General features: G+C 35.8%; 2 protein-coding genes across 2 annotated transcripts; both read right to left on the minus strand.

Moving 5' to 3' along the window:
* Positions 1 to 10,108: 10,108 nt before the first annotated feature.
* Positions 10,109 to 16,997, minus strand: LOC115712816 (mannosyl-oligosaccharide 1,2-alpha-mannosidase MNS1). The gene is made up of 14 exons (XM_030641195.2): positions 16,680 to 16,997; positions 16,257 to 16,304; positions 15,345 to 15,503; positions 15,000 to 15,112; positions 14,574 to 14,639; positions 14,232 to 14,403; positions 13,895 to 13,984; positions 13,314 to 13,438; positions 13,117 to 13,182; positions 12,516 to 12,624; positions 12,313 to 12,411; positions 11,247 to 11,327; positions 10,988 to 11,158; positions 10,109 to 10,864 (listed from the first exon to the last, which is right to left on the minus strand). Exons 1-14 carry the CDS (start codon positions 16,830 to 16,832, stop codon positions 10,616 to 10,618), a joined length of 1,701 nt encoding a protein of 566 aa, XP_030497055.1. The 5' UTR covers positions 16,833 to 16,997; the 3' UTR covers positions 10,109 to 10,615.
* Positions 16,998 to 18,830: 1,833 nt separating this feature from the next.
* LOC115714344 (KH domain-containing protein HEN4) lies at positions 18,831 to 23,359 on the minus strand. Its single transcript, XM_030643017.2, has 8 exons — positions 22,742 to 23,359; positions 21,660 to 21,789; positions 21,355 to 21,566; positions 20,454 to 20,705; positions 19,726 to 20,115; positions 19,546 to 19,619; positions 19,360 to 19,471; positions 18,831 to 19,272 (listed from the first exon to the last, which is right to left on the minus strand). The coding sequence occupies exons 1-8, from the start codon at positions 23,285 to 23,287 to the stop codon at positions 19,129 to 19,131; spliced, it is 1,860 nt and encodes a 619-aa protein (XP_030498877.2). The 5' UTR covers positions 23,288 to 23,359; the 3' UTR covers positions 18,831 to 19,128.
* Positions 23,360 to 24,686: the final 1,327 nt, after the last annotated feature.

Below are 24,686 nucleotides of genomic sequence, written 5' to 3' on the forward strand. Positions count from 1 at the left end.
CCTCTTTTTACTTAATTGGGCCCACTACTTTTCTGTTAAGCCCATTTATTGAAGGGTCCAATTATCCATCATTTTCTCAAATTACAATTTCACCCCTACCAAAATAGACCAAAAGTTAATTAAGATGGTCATAAACAAGTAATACTAATTATAATAAATAAGTCGAGTTTGAATTTAACATTTAGTTAGAGCATTTCTAATTATGTTGTCTAAGCACACTCAGTTAGTTAAAATAGTTAAAAAGTGAACTACAATCGACTCTCTATATGTAGAGAGTTTTTTTTTTTTTTTTTTTTTTTTTTTTTTTTAAATAATATTTTAATTAAAAGTACTATTATTTTTTCATTATTTTATGAATTAATTTATATTTGATAAATTTAAATTATAAATATATTAATAATCAAACATTAACTATATTAGAGAATATGGTTGGAGCAATAATAATAAAAAGGGAAATTATCCCATATATTATTTTTCTAACTTTTTTTTTTAAATTTACCGTTTGGGTTTTAAAAGTGGTTGCAGTGCTAGTTGCAATAACGGTTTCTATACGATTTTTTGTTATAATTTAGGTTGTAGCTGTAAAGACCGCCTATGAAAGAATACTTTGTATTATTAATTATTTAAGAATTATGTATTAATAATTATGGAATGCATATTTTAGAAATATATTATATATCATATGTGTTTTATGCTTAATTACCTAATTTCTCTGATTGTGTTCGGAAGCTGTGGAAAGCGACGTTGGGCCTAGAAAGTTGCATTTTATAATTTAGAATATTATCGGGGTATTATTCTTTATTAGTAGAGGCGTTAGAATTTTCGGGGATTAGTAGTTGACCAAATTGCCCTTAAGTTGTTTGGTTGTGATATTTTAATTGAAGGGTAAATAGGTCTTTTTACCTTAGAGTCTTGGCTTTTAGTGGAAGTAGAAGCTTCCTTTAGTTAAGTAATACATAGATAAATAATAATAATCTATTAAGGAGAATGAATTAAGTGAGAATTGATGATCAAGCTTGGGAATTATCCTTTCTCCCTCTCTCTTTCGTGCACTTAGAAAACCATTGAGATTAAGGTGTGGATTGCTGTTTGTTCTGACTTCCTAATCTCTTGAAGGAGAATTTGCTTAAGGTATGGTTTCCTTGTCTCCTTCTCTTTGTTTCTAGTTAGTATAAGGTTAGGTTTTGAGGTTTAAATTAGGATCTTTGGTTCTGTAGCTTTAGTTGTTGTTTGAATCTGATTTCTGCTGATTAGGTGAGTTTAATTGAGTTGTTTCTTGCTGTCCTTGTTGCTTGTAGTAAGGTTTTGACAAGGTTTGAGTTTGAAAACTCAAACCTTGACCTCTAATGGTGTTTTTGAAAATTTAATGAATTGCTGAGGTTTGTTGCTTGGAGGCTGTCTATTTTAGTGCATTCGTGTTAAGGAAAATATTGGAAAATTTGGGGATGAATTGAGTTGTGGGGGTTGGAATTTTGGTTCCCGGACAGGAACGGTCGGTTCACGGGAGACTGCGTCAACTTGGTCGGCCGGTTGGTCCCGAGCAGGACTTCCGGTTGGGAACGCTGCCGTTGGGGTTTTCCGAACCACTAATTTTTCCGTTTTTAAGTATTTTAGGGTGTTGTCATCCTTTTCATCGATAGATAATTTAAGCTTAGTTTGCGTTTTAAATCCACGATAAGTATTTTAGCGAGTCTCTCATCGAATTTTGAATATTATGGTTTAGAAGACCTTAAACGTCGAGCACTTCCAACTGTGTGCACATTTGCAGGCGGAACGAGGTAAGATAAGCGTAAGAATATTTATATATATGAATGTTTATGCTTGTTTTGGATGTTATTATAAGTACGGTGTTGACACGAGTACCCCGAGGTACGTCGTGTTCGTGGTACAACAACTTAGTATTTCTCGGGAGTACAATCGGGGAACTCTACCAACACAGTACGGAGTTGGTACTTTAGTGCATTTGGTATAGTAGCCGTACTACCCTTAGAACGTTCTTAATCATTTGGTGAGCTTCGTTGTTAAGCTCGGGGCGAACGATCATAAAGTGCCGTGCTACCTTATTATTTCTTGCATATCTTCTTGAGTTTGTTGACTCATCGGTTCTTGTACCTTGTGTAGTAAAGGAAAAGCAAAGTTTGGAAGAACGGTGAGGTGGAACTCGGCATGATTGTACATATTGCGGCGATGCTGGCACTGGAGGGTTTCGATTTATAAATAGTTTGGAGTACGTATTTTGATGATGCATGTCAACGACACTTTAAAAATATATATATATATATATATATGCATAATTAATAGTAAAGTACTTTTAACCTAAATTTTGATACTCGGGATCCGTCCATATGTTTATTAATATATAAATTATTTAAGTTAATTTCGAGTTTATTATTATTAAAATACGGGCGTTACGGTTTGGTATCGAAGCCCTTTGGGTTGTCACGAAGACGTCGTCAAGATATGTACAATCAAGGCCGGTGTCGAGTTCAACTCACGGTTCCGTAAGCTTTACTTTTTTTAGCTTGTTTTAAGATATGTGGTGTTGTATATATGATTAAATAAATATTAATTGCGGTCTTGAAAGTATTTTGACCTTGTATCGACCTACGTGCCTTGTGGGTTCGCGAGCTAAGTCCTAAATAATGGACGACAGGAGAAACGTTAGAAGGCGGGGGTGAATTGGTTGAGGCCGGAGGTGGTCGAGTCTTCAGAAATCCCCAAAAACCCCGTGGACGCGGTAGAGGCCGCGGTCGAGTCCGAGAGGTGGACGGGAGAATCCACCTCGGGCCCTGTTGATTGGGAACAAAGGTTTGCTTTGAGATGCAAACTAGAATTGAGCAACAGAGGAAGAGATCGGCGACTCGAGCAACGGGATGCCACTGTTGAGCCTCCCGCATAGCCATTGCAATCCACTGCTGACCCCACTGCGGTGCCGGTGAGCAATATGTTCTTGGTAACGCATGGAGCCTTTGTATGAAAGGTTCGAAAAGCAAGCGCCTCCGATGTTACGGGAGGCCACGATGTTCTTAAAGGCGAGCGGTGGTTAGGTATTGTTGAGAGAAATGCGAACTTTATGGGAGTGGTGAAATGATAGGGTGGCATGTGCCACGTTCCAATTTCGGGAGGATGCCACGATTTGGTGGGAAATGGTATCCACCTAGGGATGTGACCGAGAATGACACAGGAGGAGTTCGGGAATTGTTCAATGCCAAGTATTACAACGAGGCGGTCCGCGGTGCAAAGCGGAAGGAATTTATTGAGTTGGTACAAAGTGAGGGTATGTCGATGGCAGGTATACCACCAAGTTTGATGTTTGGCTAAATTAGCCTCGGAATTGTACCAACGGATTTCGGCAAGAAAGAAAAAGTATTTGTTGGTGAATGCCAAAATCGGACATGACTGGTTATTACAACAAGCGATACAACGACTTATGCGAAATGGTTGATAAGGCTCTTCGAGCGAAGGGGCGAGTGGGGAAATTTTTACAAAGAGCAGGAGTCTTGGTGTTGGTGGGGTTACTATTCTCCCTTTGTCGAGGTCTGAAAGGAGAGTGGGGGTTACACCCTTGAACGAGAGGAAAAGAACTTTTCCATCTTCGGGAAGTTCGGGGCAAGGAAAAGGTTTCGAGGAAACCGAATAGAGGGACGTCGGACTTATTCTTATCACGAGTGCCGCGTTGCAAAAGCATCATCCGGGGCTTGTAACGGAGAGCACATTTTCGGTGTGGTTCGGTGGGACATCTCGGGAAAGACGCCCTCGATTGAAGAAGAGGAGCCGGCTTAGAAATTCGAGCACGTATACTGCTCTGCTCGTGTTTTTGCTATAACTCGGGCGGTCTTCTTTGCCCGGTCCTTCGGTGGTTGCGAGTCGGCTTAATCAATGGTTTTGCTTATCTTGTTTTATTTGATTCGGGTGCTACTCGGTCTTATGTGTCATCAAGACTTCTTGATCGGTTTGATAGACCTAGTGATATTCTTGAGACGGGGTTTGGAACCACATTTGCCTAATGGGGAATTAATTATTTCAAGAAAGTGGATTAGGTCGGTAATAATTAGAATTGAAGATAGAGAATTGAATCTTTGATCTCGTGGAGTTGCCATTGGCCGAATTTGACATTATACTTGGTATGGACTTTTTGTCTAAATACTCTGCTAGTATTGATTGTAAACGGAAAATGGTGACTTTTGAGCCGGAAAATGAGGAACCTTTTGTTTTTGTTGGTTCGGTTCAAGGTTCTCGTGTCCACTAGAATCTCGGCATTGAAAGCTAGGGATTTATTACGAGAAGGATGTGTTGGGTTTCTCGCGATGGTAGTGGATTCCGAGTAAACTGTGTTATTTGGCCCGAAGAGGTTAATGTGGTTAAGGAATTCTGGATGTGTTTCCGGAAGGAATTCAGGGATTACCACCTCGGCGGGAGATAGATTTCATTATTGATTTAATTCACAGAGCGAACACTGTTTCAAAGGCACTATATCGAATGGCTTTCTTGAATTAAAAGAAGCGAAGATACAACTCCAGGGATGTTGGATCTAGGGTTCACTCGGCCTAGTGTGTCACCTTGGGGAGCCCCCTGTGTTGTTTGTGAAGAAGAAAGATGGAACCACTCCATTATGTGTATCGATTACGGGAGTGAATAAGTTAACCATTAAGAATAAATATCCTGCCCGAGAATTGACGATTTGTTCGACCAACTCCGGGGGAGGCAATTTGTATTCTCAAAAATTGACTTGAGGTGCAGGTATCATCAATTGAGAATTCGAGAAGAGGATATTCAGAAGACGGCTTTTCGAAATAGTGCTATGGTCACTATGAATTCTGGTTATGTCTTTTTGAGTTAACAAATGCTCGGCGTGCTTTTATGGATCTCATGAATAGGGTATTCAAGGATTTCCTCGATAATTTTGTAATTGTATTTATCGATGATATTCTTGTGTATTATCGGTCGAGCGAACATGAGCAACATCTTCGAATGGTTAGGCGACTTAGAGATCATAAACTCTATGCAAAGTTCAAAAAGTGTGAGTTTTGGTACATCACAAGTGTCTTTTAAGGACATATTGTTGGAAAAGATGGAATTATGGTTGATCCGGGAAAGATTGAAGCGGTGAAGAATTGGCCTAGACCTAAAACGATCCTTTGAAATTCGAAGTTTTCTCGGTTTAGCGGGTTATTATCGGCGTTTTGTGGAAGGATTTTCCAAAATTGCCATGCGTTATACGAGTTAACTAGGAAGAATCGGCGATTTATATGGTCAGATAAGTGTGAAAAGAGTTTTCAAGAGGCCGAAGCAACGATTGATCACGAGCTCACTTGTTCTAGCCTTGCCTTAATCAAGAAAAGTTTGTGGTGTATTGTGACGGCTTCAAGGCGGGGTTTAGTTTGTGTGTTAATGCAATGAGATAAAGTCATAGCTTATGCTTCTCGGCAGGCGAAAGATTATGAGCCGGCGTTACCCAACTCACGACCTAGAACTTGCGGCGGTGGTGTTCGCTTTGAAAATTTGGCGACATTACTTGTATGGTGAAAGGTGTGAGATCTATCTGACCACAAAGAGTCTCGAATATTTCTTCACTCGGAAGGATTTGAATATGAGACGAGAGAAGGTGGTTAGAATTGGTGAAAGACTATGGTTGTGAAATCTGTATCATCTGGAAAGGCAAATGTTGTGGTGATGCCTTAGCGAGAAAAGGACACGATCGGATATCCAACATGGTTATGATTTCCTCTCGATTAGCCTCGGAAATGACTAGAGCAAACATCGAGTTGGTGAGCGAGAATTATTTAATCCGACACTTCCGTCGAGATTTGTTAGAAAAGAATCGAGAATGACCGATTAGAAGATCTTGAATTGGTAAAAATCCGAGAAGATGTCTTAGCGAGGCAAAGCTAAGGACTTCTCTGTTACGACGATGGAATGTTGTTGTTTAAGGCACGGGTGTGTGTCACGATATCGATGAGCTTAAGAAAGAAATTTTGGAAGAAGCTCATGCTACCCCTTACTCATTACATCCGGGAACCACCAAAATGTATCAAGATTTGAAGCCCTATTTACGAGTAGTATGGGATGAAGAGGGATGTAGTAGACTATGTCACTTTAAATGTTTAACACAATCGGCAAATCAAATTTGAACATCGGCGACCGACGGGGTTACTTCGGCCATTAACACTTCCGGAATGGAAGTGGGGAAGACATTGCAATGGATTTTATGGTCGGTTTGCCCAGAACCACAGGGATGTACGACTCAGTTTGGGTCATTATAGATCGCTTTACAAAGTCAACACATTTCTTACCTGTTAAGGTAACCTATTCGATGGATCGGTATCTTTGATTTGTATGTAAAAGAAATTGTCCGTCTTCATGGGGTAGAAGTCAATCGTTTCGGATAGGGACCCTAAATTTACCTCAAAGTTTTGGATGAGTTTGCAAAAGGCTATGGGAACTAATTTGAAGTTCGACACGGCCTTTCATCCTCGAAACGAGATGGGCAATACGAACGAACCATCCAGATACTTGAAGACTTGTTACGAGCTTGTATCATGGACTTTGGAGGTTCATTGAGTAAGTATTTGCCTCTGATTGAATTCTCCTATAATAATAGTTATCAAAGTTCCATAGGAATGGCTCCTTATGAGCTACTCTATGGCAGGAAATGTCGCTCTCCAATTCATTGGGACAAAACGGGAGAACAAAAATATTTGGGCCCTGAGTTAGTCCAAAAGACAAATGAGGCAATAGACAAGATTAAAGCTCGGATGCTTGCTTCTCGAAGCGAGGCGAAAAGTTATGCGGATCCTAAGCGACGGGATGTTGTATTCCAACTTTGGTGATCATGTCTTTTTGCGTGTATCCCCTAGATGAAGGGAGTCGGACGTTTTGGAAAGAAAGGTAAAGCGAGCCACTAGGTTTATTGGACCTTTTGAAATTACGGAAAAAGTTGGACAAGTTGCCTATAGGTTAGCTTTACCTCCTTCCTTATCGGCGTGCATAGCGTGTTTCATGTTTCCATGCGAGGAAGTATGTGTACGATCCAATGCATGTTACGAGTTACGAAGCAACTTGGAATTGCAACTGTTGATTTATCATATGACGAACAACCGAGTGCAAATTCGGATAAAAGGAAAAGGTTCTCGAACCAAAACCATATCATTGGTCAAGGTACTTTGGAGAAACAGTAAAGTGGAAGAAGCCACTTGGGAATTGGAATCTGATATGAGGGCCCAGTATCCTGAATTATTCAGGTAGATTTCGGGGGCGAAATCTTTTTAACGGGGGGATAATTGTAAAGACCGCCTATGAAAGAATACTTTGTATTATTAATTATTTAAGAATTATGTATTAATAATTATGGAATGCATATTTTAGAAATATATTATATATCATATGTCTTTTATGCTTAATTACCTAATTTCTGCGATTGTGTTCGGAAGGCAGTTTGTGGAAAGCGACGTTGGGCCTAGAAAGTTGCATTTTATAATTTAGAATATTATCGGGGTATTATTGTTTGTTAGTAGAGGCGTTAGAATTTTCGGGGATTAGTAGTTGACCAAATTGCCCTTAAGTTGTTTGGTTGTGATATTTTAATTGAAGGGTAAATGGGTCTTTTTACCTTAGAGTCTTGGCTTTTAGTGGAAGTAGAAGCTTCCTTTAGTTAAGTAATACATAGATAAATAATAATAATCTATTAAGGAGAATGAATTAAGTGAGAATTGATGATCAAGCTTGGGAATTATCCTTTCTCCCTCTCTCTTTCGTGCACCCTAGAAAACCCAGCAAGATTAAGGTGTGGATTGCTGTTTGTTCTGACTTCCTAATCTCTTGAAGGAGAATTTGCTTAAGGTATGGTTTCCTTGTCTCCTTCTCTTTGTTTCTAGTTAGTATAAGGTTAGGTTTTGAGGTTTAAATTAGGATCTTTGGTTCTGTAGCTTTAGTTGTTGTTTGAATCGATTTACCAGATTAGGTGAGTTTAATTGAGTTGTTTCTTGCTGTCCTTGTTGCTTGTAGTAAGGTTTTGACAAGGTTTGAGTTTGAAAACTCAAACCTTGACCTCTAATGGTGTTTTTGAAAATTTAATGAATTGCTGAGGTTTGTTGCTTGGAACTGGTCTATTTTAGTGCATTCAGGTGTTCTGGAAAATATTGGAAAATTTGGGGATGAATTGAGTTGTGGGGGTTGGAATTTTGGTTCCCGGACGGAAGGCAAGATTCGGTTCACGGGAGCACTGCGTCAACCGATCGGCAGGTTGGTCCCCGGGAGCAGGACTTCGGTTGGGAGCCGACTGCTTGGGTTGGGGTTTTCCGAACCACTAATTTTTCGTTTTTAAGTATTTTAGGGTGTTGTCATCCTTTTCATCGATAGGGCTAAGCTTAGTTTGCGTTTTAAATCCCCGATAAGTATTTTAGCGAGTCTCTCATCGAATTTTGAATATTATGGTTTAGGGCCACAGTAAAACGTCGAAAGGCTGCACTTCCACTCAGTGGCCAACGCACACTTGAGCAAGGAACGAGGTAAGATAGCGTAAGAATATTTATATATATGAATGTTTATGCTTGTTTTGGATGTTATTATAAGTACGGTGTTACCAACACGAGTACCCAAGGTACGTCGTGTTCGTGGTACAACACTTAGTATTTCTCGGGAGTACAATCAGGGCTCTACCAACACAAGTACGGAGTTGGTACTTTAGTGCATTTGGTATAGTAGTCGTACTACCCTTAAGAACGTTCTTAATCATTTGGTGAGCTTCGTTGTTAAGCTCAGGGCAGCTTGATCATAAAGCTGGCACCGTGCTACCTTATTATTTCTTGCATATCTTACTGAGTTTGTTGACTCATCAGTTTGCTACCTTGTGTAGGTAAAGGAAAAGCAAAGCTGGAAGAACAGTGAGGTGGAACTCGGCATGATTGTACATATTGCGGCAGTGCAACCTGAAGGGTTTCGATTTATAAATAGTTTGGAGTCTGTATTTTGATGATGCATGTCCGCAACACTTTAAAAAAATATATATATATATATATGCATAATTAATAGTAAAGTACTTTTAACCTAAATTTTGATACTCGGGATCCCGATCCATATGTTTATTAATATATAAATTATTTAAGTTAATTTCCGAGTTTATTATTATTAAAATACGGGCGTTACAGTAGCGCTAGTTGCAATAGAGATTTCTACGTAGAATTCCGTAAAAATGTAAAAAAAAACTGTTTTGAAGTGTAAAAATGAAAAACCCTTAATAAAAATAATTTTCTATTTTAATTTTTTAACTAAAAAAATAGAAAGTAACATTAAAAAAAGGGCTCTATTTTAACTTTAAGACTAGATGAAAATTTGAGATAAATATTAATTGAGTAATGAAGGGTGCATTTCTTAAACAATATACACAATAATGTAGTAGGACTACATTTAACAATATATAATATCTAGATTGGTGCATGCATTATTACTCTTATTGTAATATTACCCTTTTCATTATTTTAGAAAAATCATTTAGAATCTAGAGAGTGAAGGATATGTTGGTCCAAATCCCATTTAAAGTGAGCACATTTATTAGATATAGGGTATCTTTAAACATAGATGCTCAATAGATATTTCTGGAAGAATCCAGATATTTCCAAGAATATAATTAGATTTAGAGGGCATTGAATAAAGAAGAAGAAGATGAGAATTGACAAATAATAGAAGCCACCAAGATACCAATTTTACATTATTAATAAATAATTGGCTAATCGAACTCTACACTCTTTATAAGTGGTACTCTACGATTAATTAGTAATATTTTTTAAAATATTATTTTTTTTAAGAAGCATTGCTATTGAGAACTAGTGATGCTCAATATTTTTTTATAAGTAGTACTAAACAATTAGTTAGCTATATATTCTAAAAATTATTTTTTTAAAATTATATAAGATTAAATATTAAATACTAATAATACATTTTAACAATTATAAATCTTTCTTAAATTATATAAATTCACTGCTTAATCATACAACCAAAAAATGTAATAGTACAATTCTATTGTTTGTTAAGTTTTTGGTTTGCATTAACTAAAATTACCACAATCATTGTTAATTTCAACTACAAATTTCCTATATATATATATAATATATGATGTTAAAACAAATCCATAACATAATAATAATTAATTCAATTCGTATGCTCTTTCCATTTGTTCAAAATTCCAACCAAAAATTACAAATAGAAAGGAAAAAGAAAAGGCATAATAAACAAGTATCAAAATAGGAAACAAAAATGTTTTTTTCCCCAAAAACCAAAATACCCAAAAGAGGATGCCAAAGAAAAAAGAATTAATGAGTAAGAGAAATATTACCTATGTTACATATGCATAATGAGTTAACAAGAGTAGCATACATGTTTCTTTTTTTCTTTCTTTACTTACTATAAAGGAACAAGGATGCCATGCAACCTTTCCCGGTTACGAAAAATGAAATGAAATCGCCAGAGCCAAAGCCCGAGCCCCCATTATTTCGTAAGGGAATCGCTCAAACATCCGATTTTCATGAGCCACTATCATTTTCCAATCTTTCATGAAATCGAACGGATTCAACCTGAAACAATAAGCACTCGAATAAAGCCCCCCCTACTTAGCTCATACTCACGGTCGACCCTCCTTCCTGCTACGTAACTTAATCTTTGGCCTTTGTTGCCCACCTGTGGAGGATTTAAGATCGTTTCCACTGTTGTCGTCGTGTCTGGCAACGATTTTTAAGGGATGAGCTTCGGTGTTGAACACCCATTGATCTAAGGGTATGACCGAAGAAGGTGAGAAAAGAAGATAGAGATACTTGAGGGTCTCAGCAAGAAAGAAGCTCTGCATCATGTTGTCTTTCACACCAGAATTTACCTGATGATAATAAACCGGAACAAGTTATCGAAATGAGACTGAGGCTTCACCACAAAATAAAAGCAAAAGAAAGCTTGAATAAGGATTTTGAGCGATTAGCGATGGGAGTGAAGAGGTACATACATCTTTCAGTCCGACGTATCCTGATTCTACGCGGGAGTTCTTTTCAAATGCTTGGAATATGTTCCAACCCCATTCCTGGTATGTCTTGTTACCAGTTATACGCCATAAGTAAAAGAGTGATTCAACAGTTTCAGGTCTCAATATGTTCCACGATGTACCCACACTCATGTCCTGAATTTTATTTTATAATCAAACATAAAAATCGAACAATGGAAGAGAAAGAAAGAAATAAAACACATAAATAGACGGGATAACTAACCTGCCCAGCATGAAAGAAATAATTTTCACCGGCTAACTTTGTTGGTGTTGACTGGTAGAAATTATAGCATGTCCAAGCAAGCTGTTGAATGACCAAAAAAAAGAAAGAAAGAAAGAAACATCAGTAATTCAAAACTGCCATAAGAGGAACTGCTAGAAAAGTACAAGCTTTATAATTAACTAATACAACAGAATCAACCACCCAACATCCTAGAAAATTGACGATAAAACCCCCCTGGACTTGCCTCACTCTAGCTACTTAAGGCTAGCTCAAGTGGTTGGGTTCGACTAAAGGACCACAACCATTTCGATATAAAAAGTCAAGTGTCCTTGCTGGATTTTTTACAACATTCAAACCAAATCCTGAGCAGCCAAATGATCACCAGCACCCCTCCTGACCACTTCACAGGATGTCTTATCGTTTTCTAAGTCTGAGCTTAGAGAATTTAGGTCAAGTCCTTTCTAAGTGACTAAGCCATATAGTTAGTTCAACCGGTTCCTAAAAATCTAAATGCTTCTCTTTCAATAGAATATGCTTAAACAATTCAAAGAGTAAGAGTGAATACAAAATCCCGAATTGGTGACAAAACTTAGTAAAACAGCCTCTTTTGTACTTAATCCAACATCACAGATGATCTTTAGAACAAAAGAATTTATGTAATTTTCTTTTGAAATAGAAGTATCATTAAAAACTGCAAATGAGTGATCTAAAACTGACCGTTACAGATTACTAAACCATCCCCCCAAAAAAGATTAACAACAGAAGTTAAAAAGGAAAAGAAAAACATAAACAGGAACCACTCGCTTCAAACGCCTCAATGAACCAATGATCTCTCAAGGCTTTGATCCACTTATTGGCAAAATCTATCTTTTGTATAAGAAAACCAAGGAATTCTCAACACTCATGATCAAATGCTTTCTCAAGATCAATTTTACGAACCTTAACTTAGATTTTCATTAACTCTCCTAAGTTGATGAACATTTTAATACAAATGTCAAGGAATCAGAGACATAAATATGCAAGTAAAAAATAAATAAATCAACTCATTCATAGTATGATTAAGCACCTCTTCAGCAAGTGATAGCATCTTTTGAGATTCTTCAGGACCATAGCCGGTTGATCCCAAAGCCAGCATTCCTGGCGCAAAGCATGCTAACTCATCCATCTGCAAATAATTAGTTGAAGAAAAAAAAAGAAGGAAGTTTAAATATTATTGTATTACTGTTATCCTGGCATAGTTTCTACTATAAGTAGTATACTAAAACACACCTTGTCATTTAAAGACTCTCCATTCTTCTCACAAATATATGTAAAAGATGATGGTGTTGTCCTCCTAATTAAACTCGACAGACCTTTCATTGACTGCTCCCACATTTCCCTGTTTTCAGAAGCCCGCGAAACAAATTCATCGAACTAGAGCTCCAATAAAGAAATATATATAATATGGTAAAAATAATAACTAAAACGAACTTATTTATAAAGACTAAAATGTCAAATTGATGTAACATCAGCATAGACAAATTAATTCTTCAGTTCAAACATCTTTAAACTTCACAAAATGGCAAGACATATTGCCATATTCTTGCTCCTCTAACTTAATATATTGGTACTATTTACAGATTTACATAAAAGAATTGATCTTTCTTTATTTTCTTTACAAACATTTTTCCAAACAAATCATATATGAAAAATAAACCAAAAATAAAAACATTGACATGAGAAGAAAATTGTGATAATTCAAAATTCACTTTGCAGTAGTACAATCAAAGCAAACAGAAGTTCTATTCTGATTCCGTCACAAGATTAAGTTACATACAATAATTTATTTTAAGCCGATAAATAAACAGAACATTTTGCAAGAGCTACTTACCTATATCGCTTTACAGCTGGAGTTTTATTCCCCTGTATCCAAACTTTGAGCAAATATTCATAAAAGCTGCAAACAATATCTTTTGTCAATAAAAACAAAGAGGTACTGCACAGGTTAGCAAATTCAGTACAGAGAAGTTTATTAGATAAAGGGATCTGAATGAAAATTATGAAACATCAATTAAATAATTGCAGTACCTGTCTCCCATAGCACCAAACGTTATTGTAGAGTACGCGGTTGTACCTCTATGTGGGTCAAGATAGATGGGAAGCAAACCATCATCAGGGAATATTTTTTTTATCTGTGTTATAACATTCTCAACCTGGAAAAGTAACATGGACATAATTCAGCTCACTGTTCTATGAGCGCACACCCACACATCATTAGAAACAAAAAGCTTTTGTTAAAGGAAAAAATAAATTACAATAGAGAGAATAAGGAATCCTCATCGAGAGGAAAATAAATAAGGAGAAATAATCTGCAGTGCTTAATCGTACTATTTGCATTTTTATTTGAATTAGGACTCAGCGAGGCTAGGATTAGCAAATTTATTTATATGCCGTTAGATTTGTTAATCATTTAGGTGTCATTAAATAGATTTCCAGAGATATTTCAGAGGTCTTAGTTCTCTAAACTCCTAGAACAATTTTTAAACTTATAACATCATCAAAGTTACAGTTTGCTAGATACCAACCATAACGAGTTAACAAACATGTTTTGTCACATTACTCACATCCATTTATTCACAACCGTAAATGAATTGGGAAAAAGCATTAACCTTTTCTTGGTACTTAGGATCTCCAGTTCTTTGAGAAAGAGCAATGAATTCCAACTGCTCTGTGCCAGAATCTGCCAAGATACTTTCACCCTAAGAGCAAACAATAATCGTTTGTTAATTGAACTCTTAAAAGTCTTTGCCAGTAATGGAAACAAATAAAGTACAAAACATATATTAGCTACAAAGACATTGCTAAATGATATCAGTATATTTAGAGCACGACTCACTTGGTCTATTGACAATATTACTATGAAGCACTTCTCTATCAAATATTAACAAATCAATTCAACAAAAATACAAGATCAAACTTCAAGTAATTGGAGATGTAACGACTTACCCCAGTCCATCCCGGATTATGTGGCCTTCCCTGAGCCAAGTTGATAATGTTGTAAGGAATTCCACTAGGCGTATCCCATGCTGGCAGCAACCTGTCTGCAATGTCTTTAGCCTTATCAAGGAAAAGTTGATCGTTGGACAGATCATATGCACTAAGAAGACCACCTACAACTCTGGATCTCGGTGAAAAGAGTCCAAAAAAATAAAAAAGATGTCAGAAAGAGCATCTAAAGTTGTCTCTGCAATAACTATTGAAAGCCTTAGAAAACTAAGATCCAATGATAATTCATTCGCATGAAGAAAACAATCAAGACCAACAACATTTTAAACCTTATAATGCAACCTTATGGTTGTCTCAAAGACACTAGCCTCGTAATTCTTGTTAAAATCCAATGAATTTGCAACCCACCTGCAAAAAGTATCACATAATTATGAATTGGATATCAAATGGATAAACAAGAAAAGAATATCAACATTTCACGCAAGCATGTAAAATAAAATGTAAACTTTTGAATTAAAGTACCATAAAAGAAGATTAAAATAATAATATAAAATGACAATCACAGAAACCAGAGTTGAAATTGGACCAAAGTTGAGGACATTAAGATTGACTTGAGCAAATATATACAACTATATGAAGAAAGAAGCTTACAGCGAGCAGAACTCATTTCCAAATAATCGTGTTATCACCAAAAGTGGAATGCAGAATGTCTATTCTAGGCATCTAAATGAGATCATCAAAACAATAAAGATGAAAATATCAACTCACTCTCTTGCTTTCTGAAACTGTTCATGAAGACCCATGATATATAACGTATCAAGAGAATCTACTAATGTTGCTCCAAGACCACCAAAGCTATTGACACCACTCTTAGACTGAGGCTGGTAAAATGAAAAACACAAGTTAGTCCTGGTGCTTCATTAAATCAAAATACCCAACAGTAAAAATTCAGACAAGAGAACTTGAAAAAGAGGAGAAAACATCAATTTAGACCCATACACAAGTACAATTATTTTCTTCCTGTCACAGTTATATGTTTATATGTTAGAAATATACAAACTCAGGGAAACAACCACTAATACAGCAGATATATTTTACAAGTGTACTTGGTACCTGAAGTTCATCTTGGCCCCATGCATACTTGACATATGAATTCCACGCATGAAGCATAGCATCTTTTACTTTTTCTCTTCGTTGAACATCAATTGGATCATCTGGAACATCTTTCAGTGTCTTTCTGACAGCACTGCCATCAGTCTTTATCTCTTCAAGCTGAAGGTACAAGTCAAAATTGGATTAAGAAATCACTGCTAAACATTGAGCTTAAAATGCAAAATGCTGAGCACTAATGAGCAAAAAAAAACTGGTGTGTTGAGAGAAAACATCCCATATTTAACAAAAGCTGGGTTCTTATTACTCTTTTCCTTGACAACATAATTGCAACATTCATTTAGAATTCACAATTGAGTCGCAACAGAGAACCCATCAAAGTAGCTATGTTAACTATTTTTACCACCAGTTAATTATTTTGTGAGGACTTATCTAATTATTTCCAATTACAAAGGTCAAATGTCCATGAGTAACCTCCTCCCAAGTTACAGAGAATTGAAACCTCAGACCTCATATATTTAAAGACAACAAAGCATTCACCAAGTTAAATTGCAATAATTGAACGGGGTACGCATTAAAGGGTAAATTGCAATTATTGAAACCATCTAATGCCACTGTGCACATACTGAGAATCCTTTTATCTTCTGTTTTTATTTTCAAAAATTGAAAACATAACCTTCATTTTCACTTTTGAAGAGAAATAATAATAGCTCACATAAAACTAGAATTGAAGAATATTGACCAAATGGACAGTGAACAACACCAATCTCAAAGAGCAACACTAATGTCAACATATACTTTTCTTTTCAAAATCTTATAAGAACTTGTAGAAATATCATGCCTAATAATCCCAAATCTTATCAAGGCAAATCAACCATTAAAGATTGCATAGTAGAAGAAAGATCAATCTCTTACCAAATTCTGCAAGTGAGCCACGTCCTCACTTAACTTTGCAAGCTCTACCTGCAATTGAGAATGGTTTTTTTCCATTAAAGTAGAAAACAAGTAAGCCTCTAGAACTATCACATCATAAAACAATCCAAGACATTATTTCAACGAATATCAAAACCAATATGTAGAGAATCTGAAGTTCAAACAATCCAAACAAAACACTGTCAATCCTTCCCATTCAATTATAATTCAAAAATAAGAGACAAAGAACAACACTCAACAAGCCCAACCGTAAAAACGAATCAGATCCGAGAAAAAGTGAAGCCACCGAGTCCAAAATTCAAACTTTTAATTTAATTTGAATCTTTCCCGTCTAGAATTTTTCTCAGCAACAAAACTGGTGGAAATGAAATTGAAAAAAAAAATGAAAAAAAGGAGGTTGGTTACCTCGTGTTCCCGAACGAGAGTCTGACGATCCCAAACGAGGAAACTGAGACAGACAAAAGCAATGAAGAGGAAAGCCAATCGTTTAGGCCTCTTGAGGTAATAAGCAGGGTTACAGTACCTCAATTTGGAAGAGGAAGATCGAGTTCGGGCCATTAGAATTGAAGATGAATCTCAGACCCAAAAAAGCATTGAAAAAAGCTCTGTGTTCTTTGTTTGTTTTTGGGTTTGAAGAAGAAGAAGAAGATGAGATCTGCCGTTTCGTATGGATGACGTTTCGAATCGGTGAATGGAGAAAGAAACAAAAGAAAAGTCTTTGGTCGTCCTATTTCTAACATTTTTCTTATTAATTAATAATAGAAAAAAAAAAAAAAAAGAGAAATGCTAAAGGTCACTGCACACCCTCTTATGTATCCGTATCCTTATTATTTTAACTAAGTATCGGGTAGTTTAATATAATAGTTTTAGGAAGTATCACTAGCCAATCGCAACGTGATATATCGAGAAGGTGTAATGCTCTAAAAAAAAAGGGGTAATATAGTTAGATTTGACGATCGTGTCGGGTATCACTGGTGTCCAATAACAATGCTCTTTATATTATTGGATACTTCTACAATACACTCGTGGAAGGGTTCTACTGATGCACCTCTTATCTATTTCAGCTTTTGAGAGAATTTTTTAGTTCGAATTTTTTTATAGTCGTCTACATTGTAGTTATTTAAGACAATTTATAAAATTTAGAGATATTCGAAAAATTTAACATGCTAAAAATAAGGTTCATAATTTTTTTATGTTAAATTTTTTTGAATTTTTCAAAATTTTGTGAGATGTCTTAAATAATTACAACATAGACGAACAAAAAAAAATTACTGAAAAATTCTCCAAAATATTAAAACAGGTAGAGGTGCATTGATGAACCTGTTTTATGAGGTGCATTTTAAAAAAATTCTACATTATTTAAGGTAATATTTGGTACGAGATGTTTAAAATAAAATATTAAAGTGAAAAATACGATTATTTATAAATTTATTATTATATTAGATTATGAATGAAAATATTTTAAATTACTATTAATTGAGTTAAATATATAAATATATTAAGATTGGAAGTAAAATTTCGAATTACTTTTTTTTTAAAAAAAAATTAAGTTTACTCTCTTGGGTATCCCATTCTTATTAAGGCAGATCATAGAAGAATAAAATCTCATAATTATCATTCCCTTGTGCAAATATTTGATAATAATTATTAAGTAAAAATGTATCAATGGTACTAATTAAAACAAACACTAATACAATTTAACATTTCTCTTACATTAAATTTGACATTGACGAATTCAAAATTGGTATTATTATTAGTTTAGTCTAGGAAGACTTTTGTATGTACTTGTTAATATCTACATCAAATATTAATACCTTTTAAGTCTCCCATTATACACTCATGCATCATTCAATTTACAAAATTATTTCTCACAACACTCAAATTTTAATCCCAAGTTGATTATACACATGAATCATGTTATTGCTCGTCTTCAATCATGTTAGTTGGTAGTCACAAGTTTTTTTTGCTTAAAAAAAGAAAATCGCGTGATACAAATCCCTTTCCTGCCCCTTCAATCATACTGACAATCCCGAGAACCATATGTTAATTATAAGAGTTTTATACCTCAATCTACTTTAATTGAATCATCGATAAGTACCTCAAGAGTTCTCATCACACAAATAGTACTACCGACATCTAAGTTCATATTATTAGTATTTAGCAAAAATCCAAAACCTTACTACTCTTTAAGGTAAGATACTTAGCTATAGTTATGGTTAAACCTTTTCCCACACACATTAGAAAAAAGAATATGTTTTGCTTGTTTACCAATTAATCTTCTAATACCCTCTTTCCTTTCTTTCTATCTAATCTTTTAAACCTTTTTCTGGTTTCTCATCTCTGTTTTCCTTTGCATAATATGCCAAGTACAACAGATGAAAAACCCGAACCATGAACAGCATGACCGAACTGAAAGATTTCGTCGATCAGCAATTGGAAGATATCAAGTAACAAACATAGCTGCATTCATGGCTAAATATGAAATCTTGTTATAAACAGAAAGAACCTTCCTCGACGGTTTTATACCCGAGCTGTTAAATGAGTCTGTACAAAAACTTTCAGTATGCAATGCAGCAAAGAATATTTATATCATATCCAGTTTATTACCGCCTAGGTCTGCGTTGTGCATTATTCGGGAATTCCAGTAAATGTAAAGCACTAGATTTTACTAACAACTATATAAATCAAGAACAAAAAATAGATACTAAATTACAAGCGAAAAGCTCGATGTCATCTCTACACTTTGCAAGAAAAGAATTTCTATATTTACATGAGAAGTTACTATGTTTTGTGTCTTTCTTTCTTTCTTTCTTCTGATTTAAGCATATGAGTAGTTAGTGAACAAGATAGATAGTCAACCTGGTGTCTGCCCACAAAGGATGAAAGCATGAATAAGGCATTGAGCACTAGATATTTGATTAGGAGTACCCGAAACTGAAACCAGCCCTTCCGTGGCTCCAGGTTTCATATCGTTTACCACCACCTGAGCACCTGAGATCTGAAATGCCGATGTATACAGTTGAATTAGGCATCACAAGATTCACAACAAAGTCTAACCGAAAAAAGCATTATGTATAAAACCCACCTGGCGGATCTGTGTTATATTACTGTTGTTATCTCCATAAACATGGGTTAACAACTTTTGAGGGATTGTGATCTCAACAGTTGCGGGAGCTAAATGCTGTGCTTGATTTTCACTGTTAAAGAGAAGGATCGGCGTGAGATAAACGAACAAAAATTGTAACTTAAAGTCAAAAGGAGAAAAAATCACCTTCCCAAGGAACCATTTCTTGCATGGAAGCTTGGACTATTATCAATTCCCCTAGGATTTCCACAGTTAACACCCTGTAAGAATCCCGTGAAAGAAACAAAGAATTAATAACAAAATAGAAGATAGAGATTACAATTATTCCCGCAGTGATGAGAGTATTTGAATGCATAAGATACCCACCTGAGAATTCCACATTCTTGGAGAAGATGGTCTATCAAATGGTCGACCTTGTCCATGGCGTTCACTTCCATAATGATAGGGAGCTCTGTCCATTGGAGATGGAGCATTGTGGTCCATGCCATGTAAAAATCCATGCTGGTGATCATGTGGTTGGGATGGAACAGAAGACCGATCAATTCCATGAGGAGGCCCAACAGGAGAAGGACATGGACCTGGGGAAGCTGGGTTATGTCTAGGCCTGAACATTGGAGGTGGCATTTCAGGGTATGGAGGCATGTATGGTGGGCCATCAAAATTTGGATGCGGTGGCTTCAAAGGAATAATTGTTTCCCGTAGTCTACTTGTAATGTGAAATAAGGCATCCTGTACACACTGAAAGCTTCCAATAACCTGCCAAAGAATATAATGCAACAAGCTTTCAATATCCGTACCTATTTAAAAACTGGAGACAAAACCCGCTGTTAGAAAAAAAAAAGGATGATAAGAAATCATGCTATAATATTAATTCATTGGATCCAACACATAGAACAAACAATACAAATACAGATAATCTGGACAAAGTTCAAAAGGCAATGTTCTGTTCCTATGTTCTTCTGGCTCGTAGAGTGGAAGAAGCAAGTAATTATCTTCATGCATAAAACAGGTACAGCTGGATATCGAGTACATAAAAAGGCTATAGAAAATGACTCCAAGTTACCCAAGCAACAAAAAGCCGCAATCATAATTACCTGCACAACTTCATCATTGTGTGAGGCACATTTCGGGACTTGGTCCTTTGTAAATATGCGAATGCTAGCACCAGTAGCTCTTCTCATTTCAGAAATAATGAAACCTCCTTTACCCAATAAACAACCTATCTGTTGCGAATGTACAAGAAGCCTAGCAACTACTGCAGCACCGGGTTCAAATCCAATCTCTGCAATTCGAGAATGCACACGAATAACAGCGTCCTGTGAAGGGGAATGTTTTTGCTCTGAATTCTGTAACATAGAGAATTACACCGCAAAATAAGAAATTTATGATAAGAAACAATGATAATGATTTCAGTTGATAATGTCTTAGCAATGTCTGATGTAGTAGTCAGAAAATTAGTTCCAGAGCATTTATGGGTGAGTTATAATCACTGTTACTGTTCATGATGGCATGGTGGTATAACATGGCATAACTTACTTTTCCACTTCAATTAAGTAAAGATGGTCCATAATCTAGGATAACTACTCAAATAGTTAATCATTACTCACTGTATGAGCCTTTTACATGGGAGACCTTAGAAGAACCAAAACTGAATAATTGATTTCCAGTCCTCATCCTCTGCACAGGATCTACAAGTCACCGAATAGTAACAAATGAAAGACGTCTCATGTCCATAATACCACCTATGGACAGCTTCAAACTAATAAATAGCGGTATAATAAGAAATGTGCTCGGTAAGATTCTTGAGGTACCAAAAAGGATCAGAATAACTTTATCTAAATTCTCTCTTAAAGTCATGTCAAAAAGGTTATGTGAAACTAAGAAACATGTCTTCAATATAAAGGTGCTCTAGAAAAGGTAAAAGTGCATTGAAGCTTGGACTATTATCAATTCCCCTAGGATTAAAAAAGAATAATCGTAGTTAATATTTCATACCTCCCGTGCAGATATCATAACAACTCGCTCATCTGAATCAGGTGGAGCATCAGCTATCTTGATGTATGCGCCAGTATCATTTTGCAAATGTCGAATTACAGAGCCACCTTTCCCTATCAAACTACCAACCTTATCAACTTGGCATAACAGCTTAAACACCACCTCCTCTTCTATAAACATTCTATTATGACCCGACCCCATATTTTCAGGCCCTGAAACATAACAATAACTCCGATTATAAGCAAAATTAAGAAAGCCAGATGCGAAAGTCTGTTGAAAATACTATTATCAATGTGCTGCCATACCATTTCCATGATGCATTCTCCCTGAAACTTTACTGCCACCATAGTTGGTTGCATTCTCCCTAGGCTTATCCTGAAGACAACCTGAAACAGATAGAAGTGCTTTCTTTACAGCTGAAATGTTCCCTGTTATCTGCATATTCAATGCACCCAAGTATATAGCTTTAAAAAAAAATATAATATATATCTCATAAAAGAACAAGTGAAACTCAAAGAATCCAATCACTCAATCCACCTAATGCCATTCCATACTCTCATCTCAATTCCTATCCAACACAAAATATTACACCATTACATACAATGAAAATTAACAGATTATGGACCCAAAAGAAGTTCCAAACAAAATTGATAACATGCACATTAGTTCAAAATAAAAGTTCCATACTTGACTGGCTTTTAATTCATCATTTAAACCCCATATGCTAAAAATTGTTCTATAACATGAAAAATCACTCTTTTAAAGCATAAATTCAGAAAATTTAATCCCAAGCAAATTGATATACCATGAAAGTGAAACAATTCACCATGAAAATAAAAGATTCTATCTAACACAAAATATTACACCATTACATGCAATAAAGATTAACAGATTGTAAACCCAAAAAGAAGTTCCAAGCAACATTGATAGCATGCACATTAGTTCGAAATAAAAGTTTCATAATTGAAAAGACCCTTGATTAATCATTACAACCCCATATGCTAAAAATCGCTCTATTAATATAGAAAAATCACTCTTAAAAAGCACAAAATTCAGAAAATTTAATTCCAAGCAAATTGATAGCATGAAAGTGAAACAACAGCACATAAGTTCCAAATAATAGTTTCATAATAGTCATTTTGATTCATCAATGCAAAAAAAAAAAAAAGTTCTTTATAACATAGAAAAATCACTCTTTTAAATTAAAGCATAAATTCAGAAAATTTAATTCCAAGCAAATTGATACCATGAAAGTGAAACAACAGCATAAAAGTTCCAAATAAAAGTTTCATAATTATCATTTTTGATTCATCGCATGCAAAAAACCGTGTTCATAACATAGAAAAATCAACTCTTGTAAAGCACAAAATTGAGAAAAAAAATTTACTTGAATTAACTCATCTCCAGGTGAAGCACAAGCCGGAATCTGATCTTTAGGCAAAACTCTAACCTGAGCACCACTCTCCTGCCTTATCTTCTCGACAATCTTCCCACCACGTCCAAGCACACACCCAACCTGACTACCAGCAGCCAACAATCTACACGCCACAAACCCATCCCCACTATCATTCTCCTTCTCATTCTCATTCTCCTCCGCCATAACCATCTTCTCCAACACCTTTAAAAGCGCCAACTGAGCCGCCGAGGGCGAGCTTTCTCCATCGCTAGGGCTAGAGCTATTACTCCGCTTGTTGTTGTTATCCAAGTGATCAAATTTCGACCTGGGCGGAGTGGAGTCGGAGGTGATGAGTATAACTCGTTCGTCGGAGGAGGAGGAATGGGTGTCGTCGATACGAATTCTGGCACCGGTTGTGTCGCGGATATGGCGGATGACTGAACCGCCTTTTCCGATGAGTGCACCGGTCTTGGATGCCGGACAGAGGAGGCGGAAGAGGGTGTCCGGCGTTGGGGACTTGAAGGGGACAGGTTCCATTGGGGATTGGGAAGAGAGAGAGGCGGCGCTACAGAAGTGAGTGGTTGTGGGTTTGACTCAATAGTGAATTTGGGTTTAAAGTTTAAACCCAAAAAGGAATATTATTGAGTCAAACATACTAGATTGACTTTTATTTTAATTTATATTGTTTATTAATAATTAATTAATTAATTAATTAAAACGAGTTAACACAATTCGAAATTCGCACGAGAGGTAGTCAGTTTAGGTTTTCTTTAAATGGGTTTAGATTGTGTTCGGGTTGACACGGCTAATACGAAAGTGTCCTATTAATGACCCATTTAAAATTAGAGAAATGTTAGAAGGCACCAGTGATACTTAGCACCCTTCTATATATTATTATCACTATTGGTTTATTTAAGTATCGAACCTCATATAGTTTAATGTAATAATTTTTAGAGAGTATCGCTAGTCAATCATAAAGCGAGATGTCTAGAGGTACTAGACACCACTCGTACCAAAAAATAATGCTCCTAAAATTATTTTAGTTCTTTAACTTATCATAAGTGTGGTGAATATATCATAAATGTATTATTAGTTGATATTTTTAGCCAAAACTTTAATTTTATTTAAGTAGTGTAATATTAATTTAATGTTATTTATAATTAAATTAAAAAATAATATCAAATTCTATAAAAAAAAAAAGTTCATTCTAAGTAAGAACTTAATTTTTAATATATAGTATAAACAAATACTATAATTTTTTTAAAAAAATTAATAAGCTCCTGCAAATGTCCCAAGCAAATGAGTATATATTTGGGTCTTTCTAATACTATGGGTCAAAATAAAACGGTTGTTTTGGATTTCTTAAGAAAATGGAAAAAACTTCAAGATTGGGACTCGAAGGTATTATCATGAGCTGGTAAAGAACTGTTGATTAAGTCAGTAGCACAAGCTATGTTATGAATATGTTCTTAATTCCTATGGAGAGTAGTAAAGACATTGAGAGCACTATGGCCAGATTTTGGTACAAAAGTTCTTCGAGTGAAAATAAGAGAATCTCATGGATGTCTTGGGAGCGTATGTGTCACGATAAAAATAATGAGAGCTTGAGTTTTCGTAACCTTCGTGATTTTAATTTAACTTTATAAGGAAAGCAAGGTTGGCGTTTTCTTACAAGACTTGAGTCAATCGTTTATTGAGTTTTTAAAACTCGACATTTCCCTACAGGAAGCTATCTTTCAGCCTATCTTGGAAATAATCCAAGCTTTTGTGTGGCGTAGAGTTTGGAAAACTCAATCTCTTGTTTGTGTAGGTGTTCGTTGGAGTGTTGGAAATGGTTCTACAATTAGTGTTATGGGGGAGCCATGGTTGCCAGATCAAGACCAGGCCTTCGTTACTTCGTCTCGTCCTGCCCTCCAACAAGCTACGGTGTGTAATC

The sequence above is a fragment of the Cannabis sativa genome, chromosome 4 (genome assembly GCF_029168945.1).
Source record: "Cannabis sativa cultivar Pink pepper isolate KNU-18-1 chromosome 4, ASM2916894v1, whole genome shotgun sequence".
Taxonomy (NCBI): Eukaryota; Viridiplantae; Streptophyta; class Magnoliopsida; order Rosales; family Cannabaceae; genus Cannabis; species Cannabis sativa.